The following is a 9274-nucleotide window of genomic DNA, read 5'->3' on the forward strand; positions in this document are numbered from 1 at the left end:
TATGTCTTCGCATACAACATTTTGCCTTCGCGTACTAGGAGTTTTTGTCTTCCGTAATGGTATTTGAATACATCTTTTTCAGTTTGCATCTTGGGACGCGTCTTTTTCAGTTCGCGTTTAGCTTGGATGCGTCTTTTTCAGTTCGCATTTTTGGACGCATCTTTTTCAGTTCGTGTTTAGCTTGAATGCGTCTTTTTCCAGTTCGCAATTTTGGACGCGTCTTTTTCAGTTCGCGTTTAGCTTGAATGCGTCTTTTCCAGTTCGCATTTTTGGACGCGTCTTTTTCAGTTCGCGTTTATCTTGAATGCGTCTTTTTCGGTTCGCATTTTGGACGCGTCTTTTTCGGTTCGCATTTTGGACGCGTCTTTTTCAGTTCGCGTTTAGCTTGAATGCGTCTTTTTCAGTTCGCATTTTTGCTTCAGCGAATTTGCATAGTTGCGATTAGAGAAAAGATAAGTGCAAGCGGACAAGAACGAAAGGGCATAAAAAGGGTGCACATAGTTTTTATAAATCAAGTTAAATGAATTTACAGTGGGTACAGATGTTTACACAATAACACTGTTCAATCTGGTAATCTGGACACAACCCTCCTAACCTTTAATCATGCAATCTGGTAATCTGCTAGAAGTCTTTGTTGACGTTTATACAATCCGTTGGTTGATGGCCTTTCACAGGCTCCTAGTTGTGCGATCTCTCAGCAGTTGATGGCCTTTCACAGGCTCCTGGTTGTGCGACCTCTCAGCAGTTGATGTGTTCAGGTTTACGCGTAGAACCTCTTTAAATTCTGGATGTTCCACGGTCGTGGAAAATTCCGTCCCTGCATGTCTTGCAGCCTATATGTCCCTCTCTTCTTGATCTCCACTACTTTGAATGGCCCCTCCCACGGTGGTTCTAGTTTGCCTACATGCTTTGAGACTTCGACCTTTTTGAGCACGAGATCCCCCACCTGGAGCTGTCGCGGTCGAACTCTTCGACCCTGGCTTCTCATCATCAATCCCTTGTGGTGCAGAATCCTTGCGTACGCCGCGTCTCTCTTTTCCTCGATCACAGTGAGATCAAAGTTTCGCTCCTGTTGGTTGGCCTCGGGATCATACATCGCCACTCTCTGGGATTCTTTCCCGATTTCCGCTGGGATGATAGCTTCCGTTCCATATACTAAGCAGAATGGCGTCTCCCCTGTTGCGGTTCGAGATGTTGTTCTATATAGGACCCCTGGAAGTTCGTCAACCCATGATCCTTTATTGCCTAGCCGTGTTTTCAGATGATGGAGGATTGTTCGGTTGGTCACCTCTGTTTGTCCATTGGCTTGCGGGTTCGCAACTGCTGTGAAGTGCTGTGCGATCTTAAGCTCCTTGCACCATCCCGTGATCTTCTTCCCCTGGAATTGCGTCCCATTGTCAGAAATTAGTATGCGAGGCAGACCAAACCTGCAGATGATGTTTTTCCAAATGAAGTTGATGACTTCATTCTCGGATATCTTCGCGACCGCTTCCGCTTCGACCCATTTGGTGAAGTATTCCACCGCCACAATGATAAATTTTTTCTGGGCTGGTGCTTGGGGAAAAGGTCCAACGATATCGATCCCCCATTGGTCGAATGGGCAGGCTATTTTGATTGGCTCCACCGGGGTCGCGGGTTGGTGTATCAGGGATGCGTAATTTTGACAGCTTTCACACTTCTTCACTAGCTTTTTGGCATCCTTTGCCATCGTAGGCCAATAGAATCCTTGACGTATTATTTTCTGTGCCAACGACCTTGCTCCAGAGTGGTTACCGCAGCTCCCTTCATGAATCTCTCGCATGACATACAGAGCTCTTTCCTCGTCTAAGCACTTCAGGAGAAGTCCATCAACCGTTCGTTTATAGAGCTGTCCTGACAACATGGTGAATCGGGTGGCTCTGAATTTGACTCTCTTAGCGGCAATGGGGTCAAGAGGCAGGGTGCCGTCTTCAAGATATTTGGCAATCTCGTCCTTCCATGATTCGAGTTCTGCGACCGTTTGAACCTCCACTCCGCCTGCGATACTTGGTCGCGCTCGAACTAGAGCCGTAATCTTGCGATCTCCAATTCCATCCATGGCGGCCCCGAACTTGGATAAGGCGTCCGCCTTGTCGTTTTCTGCTCTAGGGACCTGCAAAACCGAACATCTGTCAAATTTTTTCATCCACTGCTGAGCGATTTCCTTGTAAGACATCATGGTTTTCTCCCTCGTCTCATATGTTCCTTCGATCTGCAGGGCAATTAATTGAGAGTCCGTGAACACCTCCAAATCTTTGGCGCCCGCCTGGAAGGCGAGCTCTAGTTCCAGTATGAGCGCTTCGTACTCAGCTTCATTGTTGGTCACGGGGAAAGCCAGGCGAATAGCTGCTTCGATCTCGACTCCCTTCGGTCCCTGTATCCATACTCCGGCTCCTCCACTGTTGGCGTTCGACGCTCCATCTACGTGCAGCATCCATTTGGAGGTTTGTTCCTCGACCGCTATGGGTAAATTGGGTTCACTTGCTAGTTCTATCACAAAGTCTGCTAGTATTTGCGCTTTTTGGGCCGTCCTAGGTCGATACTCTATGTCATGTTACCCCAACTCCACCGTCCATTTGATCAGTCGACCTGACGCTTCGGGTCGCGACATCACGTGCTTCAGGGGGTAATTCGTTAGCATGATCACTCTATGCGATTGGAAGTATGGTCGTAGCTTTCGAGCGGTGACCACCAGCGCGAGCGCCAACTTCTCCATCTCCGTATATCTTAATTCGGCTCCTTGGAGCATTTTGCTTACATAGTAGATGGGATTCTGTTGGCCTCCCTCTTCTCTTACCAACACCGAACTGACTGCATGTTCCGATACGCCCAGGTAAAGGAACAGCTCTTCACCTTCCTTCGGGTTTGCTAATAAAGGTGGGGTCGTCAGGTACTTCTTCAGCTCTTGTAAAGCCTTCTCACACTCCTCATTCCATTCGAAGTTCTTGGGTTTTCCCAAAACCCTGAAAAAAGGGAGACTTTTGTCTGTTGACCGCGAAATAAACCTTCCGAGGGAGGTGATTTTCCATGTCAACTTCTGAACGTCTTTGATCGTGGTTGGAGACTGCAGATTCATGATCGCTTGAATTTTCTCCGGGTTAGCTTCGATTCCCCGTTCGCTAACCATATATCCTAAAAATTTACCTCCACCTACTCCGAATGTGCATTTGTCTGGATTGAGTTTCATCCCGTACGATCTCATGATAGCGAACGCCTGGGCGAGATCGGCGAGGTGATCCTGCGACCTCTTGCTTTTTACGAGCATGTCATCCACGTACACCTCCATCGTTTTTTCGAGCAGGTCCCCGAACATCTTGTTAACCAGGCGCTGGTATGTGGCTCCTGCATTCTTTAAACCGAACGGCATCATGTTATAACAAAAGATTCCTTTTTCCGTGATGAACGAAGTCTTATCCTTATCCTCCTCCGCCATGTGGATCTGGTGATACCCCTGGTACGCATCCATCATCGAGAACATCTCGTAACCTGCGGTAGAATCCACCATGACGTCGATCCGAGGCAACGGGTAGGGATCTTTTGGGCACGCCTTGTTCAGATCCGTGAAGTCCACACACATTCGCCATTTTCCTGAGGATTTGGGGACAAGTACCACGTTAGATAACCAATCAGTATATTGAATCTCCGCTACATACCTGGCATTGAGCAACTTGTCCACTTCCTTTCGGATGATTTCATTTTTATCGCTCCCGAAGGACCTCTTCTTTTGCCGCACGGGTCGCATTGCTGGATCTACGTTTAATCTGTGCACGATCACTCCCGGGTCGATCCCTGTGAAATCAGACGGACCCCACGCGAACACGTCATGTTCTCTTTTAGGAATTCAATCATAGCCATTTCTCTCTCTTTCATGCTTACACCTATCCTGGTGGTTTTGTCCGGCTCTTCGGGAGTGAGCCGAACGACTTTGTACTCCTCGCTGGGCTTTAGGTGTTCCGGCTCATAGGGTCGTGGTTCGGCGTCCTCCTTGACCTTTCTCTTCTTCGCCTCTTGTTCTCCTTTCAATGATAAATTGTAGCATTTCCGCGCCTCTTTCCGGTCGCATGCTACCTCTCCAACCCCGCGATCCGTTGGGAACTTCACCTTCATATGGTAAGTGGAGATGACTGCCCTGAACGAATTCAATCCTGGCCTGCCCAATATCACATTGTACGCAAATGGTGTGTCTACTACCAAAAATTTTACCATTGTAGTCCTCCGTTTGGGTTCGTCTCCTATGGATACTGGCAACTCGATCATTCCTAAGGACGTCACTTCACTTCCGCCGAAACCGACTAGCGGTGTTTTGACCGGCTCTAACCGAAGATTTTCTAAGCCCATTTTGTCGATCACACTTTTGAAGATGATATCTGCAGAACTCCCACTATCCACTAAGACCTTGTGAACTGTGAAATTCGCTATGTCGAGCCTGATGACGATTGGGTCGTTCATCTCCCCAGTCTCTTCTGGTTTATCAGAGCTGTTGAAGGAAATGGCCTCCTCCTCTTCCACTTTCAGCACGAACTCTTTTCCTCGATTTGAGTTCGTAGTTCGAGCGTATCTCTTCCTATCCCTATTCGAGCTATTCGAGCTAGAACCCCCTGCAATCGTGTAGATTACTCCTTTAGTTGGCGCATTGTTCACGGTGGTTTGGGCGTGTATCGACTTCGATGGCCCCGGGTTCCGGTCTCTGCTTCTCGACCTGCTTCTCCTGGGCTCTTCCCTGCCCGCTTTGCAATTGTGGGGGACTTGGTCTCTGAAGTACCCCTGTCTCATTAACCTTTCGATTTCATCTTTTAATTGGAAGCATTCTTCCGTGTTGTGCCCTCTCTCCCGGTGAAACCTGCAGTATTTGTTAGAGAATTTTTTGGAGGGGGTATACCTAGTGTGCCTCGGCCATTTGAGAACATCCGCATTCTCGACCATCATCAACGCCTTTTCCCGTGACATTGGCAGTGGGGTGTAGTTGTGATATTTGGGAATGTACTTGGGCTCCCTTTGCTTTTCCTGCTTTTGCCTACTTCCCCCGGCCTCTCTTGCCTCGTTCGATTTCCTGTACATCTGCTCACGCTCCTTCCGCTCGTAGTCCTTTATCGCATTCATCTCCTCCTCATCTATATATTTTTGGGCTAGAGCCATGAGCTGCTCAGCATCTCCTGGCGGGTCGCGTGCAAGTGCAGATGCGAACGGACCTTTCTTCAAACCATGAATCAAAATACTGACCATCATATCTATGCGCAGATCCTGAATCTCTATCATTTCGTTGTTGAATCTTCCTACGAAACTCTTCAATGTCTCGTCCTCTCTCTGCCGTATGGTGAATAAGTGGGTGGCAGATCTCTTTTGTTTCCTTCGGCTTGCAAAGTGGAAGGAGAATTTCTGGATCATTTGTTCATGTGAATCAATGCTTCCCCGAGGCAAGTTGGTGAACCATTCTTGTGCTTTTCCAGTCAATGTGGTCGCGAACAATTTGGCCATGATCGGGCCTGGCTGCCCGTATAAGTTCATTACCATGTCGAAGGCCGCTACATGTTCGTAGGGATCCTTAATTCCATCATACCTTGGCAAGTCGGGTACTCGGAATCCTGGCTCTACCACTTGGACCAGGATGTCATTGCAGAAGGGTGAATTTTTGTTGTGCGCAACTATTTCTCCTCGCTTTTTGAGTTCATTTATCTGTCTGTTGAGGTTCTCTATCTGCTTTCCTACACTTTCTACTTCCGCACGCGAAATTACCGATTCCCTTCTCTTCGCACGACTATGGCTGCTGGAGCCAGCGTCGGATGACGCTGGTCGTTTACTGCGATGCTCCTGTCCCCCTTGTATTCTCGACTCTCGCAGCGACTCCACATTCTCGAACAGTTGCCTCCTCGCCGTTTCCTTGACCAGTGGGGTCGCAGTTCTTCTTTCATATTCCACGATTGCTTTCCGGCTAGCTTCCTCTATCATCTTCTGTAACTCATCAGGGGTTAGTTGGATGGTTGCTCCCGCCCCTTTTCTTGGTGTTTCTTCTTCCCCGGCGTTTCTCCTCGACGAACCTTCCATTATGCTAAGGAATTCTCAAATGTTCCCACAGACGGCGCCAACTGATCCGGGTCGAATAATGCGATCTCGTGAATCGATCTCCACTCGGAATGCCAATACGTCCAAGACCAGATTTTGGGTTCCCTGAGAATAAAAACACGAACTGTGAGCTCGTCGGGCACGTCCCCGACAATGACCCTCCGACGCTCAAGTTAGGTAGGTCGAATGAAATAGGTTCGATCTAGGAGTTCGGTCTCAATTAATGCGTATCAGTTACCTCATTTATGGCGTGTCGGGGTCTATTTATAGTACACAGTTGTACGGCAAGTACTGGCCACGTGGCCTTATCTTGTCGGTGCGCGTTTTGATCGAGCGGTGGTCATTGTCCGGGTCTTCGGTCGGTGTACGCGATCCGGGTCGGGTCAAATGCGACCCGCCTGCTACAATATACGCAGATTCTGATCGCGAAATGACTGTAATGCCCTTAATGAGGGGTGTTTCGGTCCTTTTGTAGGTGTGATATTTGAATACTCATCACATGAAGTAGTAGATTGAGAGGAAAAAAAATTGCAACTGTGAAAACTCGTTGAAATTACTATTCTGATAAATTTTTTTTAAGAGAAGAAATGAATTAAAAGAAAATTTTGAGTATTAAAGAATTGGTAGAACAACAAGTTTCTTCAATAATACTAGAGATAAATCATAAATTGATTTCTAATTTAAATCAGATTTGATAAGACATGATAGTAATTTTTGTTAAGTGAGTATTTTTTTTTTTCTTTTTTGAAATAAAAACGATGAATTATTATTCTTTTCAATTAATCGAGTACAATCATCAAATACCAAACATTTATATCTAATCAACAAGTGCTATTAAAATATAATTTTATAAAATTAAAATAATAAATTAATTAAATAAAAAAATATAAAAACAGATATAATTCTGGTCACACAATATAATTTAGGCCGAAAAGACAAAAGTAATTGAAGTTTAACAATCAACCATATTATTCTCGGAAAAGAAAATCAGACGTTGAAGCTGTGGGGTAGAGAAGGGCAACAAATTCATTCAGCTGTACGAGGTTTTCAGCTTGTGCAATCATTGTCCTTGCTTCATGGCATCCTGTAATACATGTTGACATATGCCCCAAAATATCATTATAGGGTTTTGTGTCAATATTCCACATATTATAAAAAAAAAAAGGATTATTCCTATATTATAAATTATTAAATTTAAATATCATAAAAAAATAATACTATTTAGTATTTATTATAGTTAAACAAATTCATTGCGAAAATTTAAGTTTTGGATATGGTAAACTAACATTTATCTTAATTTTATTCATAACTAAAATTTTTACCATAATTTTTAATTGTAGTTAATATTTCGTCGTCGTCGCTCGAAAAAATAATTATTAATAGCTGTAGCAGAGTTATGATTAATTAGTATTCATTATAATTTTTTTACTTCTAATCATTATGAAAGACCTTAACAAAAAATTGTATTCTTCTAGTTGTGATTAATACAGATCAAGTCGCTCACACACGGGCAGATAATATTATGCTGGACATCATCCATAATTTGCCTCCACTACAAGGCACAGAAGACTCGATCACTCTGAGGGGAGACCCCTACACCAATAGGAGGGTGTATGATATATTTCGGTTTTCAGGCCCAAAGGTAGGTTGGTATTCTCTCCTTATGGGCCCATTCAAAATTCTCAAAAATTCGTTTATCTTATGGCTAGCTCTACATGAACGACTCTCCACCAGGGATCGTTCGTGGTTACAACAGCTTAATTGGGATTGTGTTCTCTGCTCGAGGGGTACATCGGAGACTCACCAACACTTGCTATTTTCGTGCCCTTATTCAAAGCAGTGTATTCGAATCTTACACAGGGAGGTCCGATTTTCATGGACAAACAGAGGATGGATGATTGATGTGATGATTGCTGCGCGAAAGTGGCGGGGAAAGCACGTGGTTAACGCCGGCTATCGCAACCTATTAGCATCTCTAGTATATCACATTTGACAGGGCGCAATAGGAGGAAATTTCAACAATTAGATCGAGACCCGTCGGCAGTAGCTAAGATTATTCTAGACGAAATTCGATTACGTATACTTAGTGCAGAATTGGTGAATAAAATTAGTACGAGAGCATTGTATAGATTATGGCAAATTTATACAAGATCAGCCATATGACTGTACATTACAATTTTTCTTAATGCAATTTACCTTTATCGAAAAAAATGCTTCTTGGAATTACTAAAAATATGGGGGGTAATTTTAATTTTGGTCCCCTGAATTAGTCATATAAATCGATTTTGGTATTCCATGTTTTGATCTCGTCGAACTTGTTCCTTAAATTTTCTTAAAAAATGATCAAAGTTAGTCTTTTCCTTTAGTTGACCGTCTAAACTAACGAAAAGGCTGTTTGGAGGGAAGAAATGGCGATAAAGGCAGAATAAAAGGTCATTTCTAGTATGCGATAATTTAAATTTGGTCCCCTGAGTTAATCATTAAATTAAAAAAAAAGATTATTCCTATATTATATATAAATTATTATGATTTATATATCATAAAAAATGATACTATTTAGTATTTATTACGGTTAAACAAATTCATTGCGAAAATTTATGTTTTGATTATGGTAATTAACATATCATGATTTAATCCATAACTGAAACTGTTAAAAAAATACAATTAATAATAGTTATTTGTTAATTACTAATATAATAATTGTTATATGTCTTGTGATAACTACAATTATTAAGTTTTATTTTTTACTTTTTATGAAATGTCTATAACGAATAGTTCATTGCCATGTTTACGAGTTTTATAGATTTTATTTTTATAATGAATTGATGAAAAAGTTCTTAAGATCTGTATTTATACTTAATTTTTTAAAAAAACATTATTAACTAAGTGGATAATTTTATAATTTTTCATCTACTTTATTCATTTTTACAATTTTTTAAAAATAAAAAAAAAGTACATAAAGGGCAAAGTTAATAATTTTAAATTTTTATCTATTAATTACATAATTTTATCAAATATTATAAAAATATATAATAATTTTTTAAATAATAAAAAATATTTATAATTATATCAAATTTCAAACCAACTCATTCTAACTTATTTTATTTTAAGAATTATCATTTCAATTAGTAGAAGTATTCAACGGAGAAAATCAATAACTTGCTACATATAATATATTGTTTCTATCACACAAAAC

At 42.3% G+C, this 9274-nt stretch overlaps 1 protein-coding gene across 1 annotated transcript; it reads right to left on the minus strand.

Moving 5' to 3' along the window:
* On the minus strand, positions 3790–6060 carry LOC105157440. Its single transcript, XM_011073849.1, has one exon. The coding sequence runs from the start codon at positions 6058–6060 to the stop codon at positions 3790–3792; it is 2271 nt and encodes a 756-aa protein (XP_011072151.1).

This window comes from Sesamum indicum, linkage group LG3 (genome assembly GCF_000512975.1).
Source record: "Sesamum indicum cultivar Zhongzhi No. 13 linkage group LG3, S_indicum_v1.0, whole genome shotgun sequence".
NCBI lineage: Eukaryota > Viridiplantae > Streptophyta > Magnoliopsida > Lamiales > Pedaliaceae > Sesamum > Sesamum indicum.

Excerpts from the sequence above, each read along its gene's own strand:
- LOC105157440 (XM_011073849.1), bottom strand. The coding sequence starts at position 6,060 with ATGGAAGGTTCGTCGAGGAGAAACGCCGGGGAAGAAGAAACACCAAGA.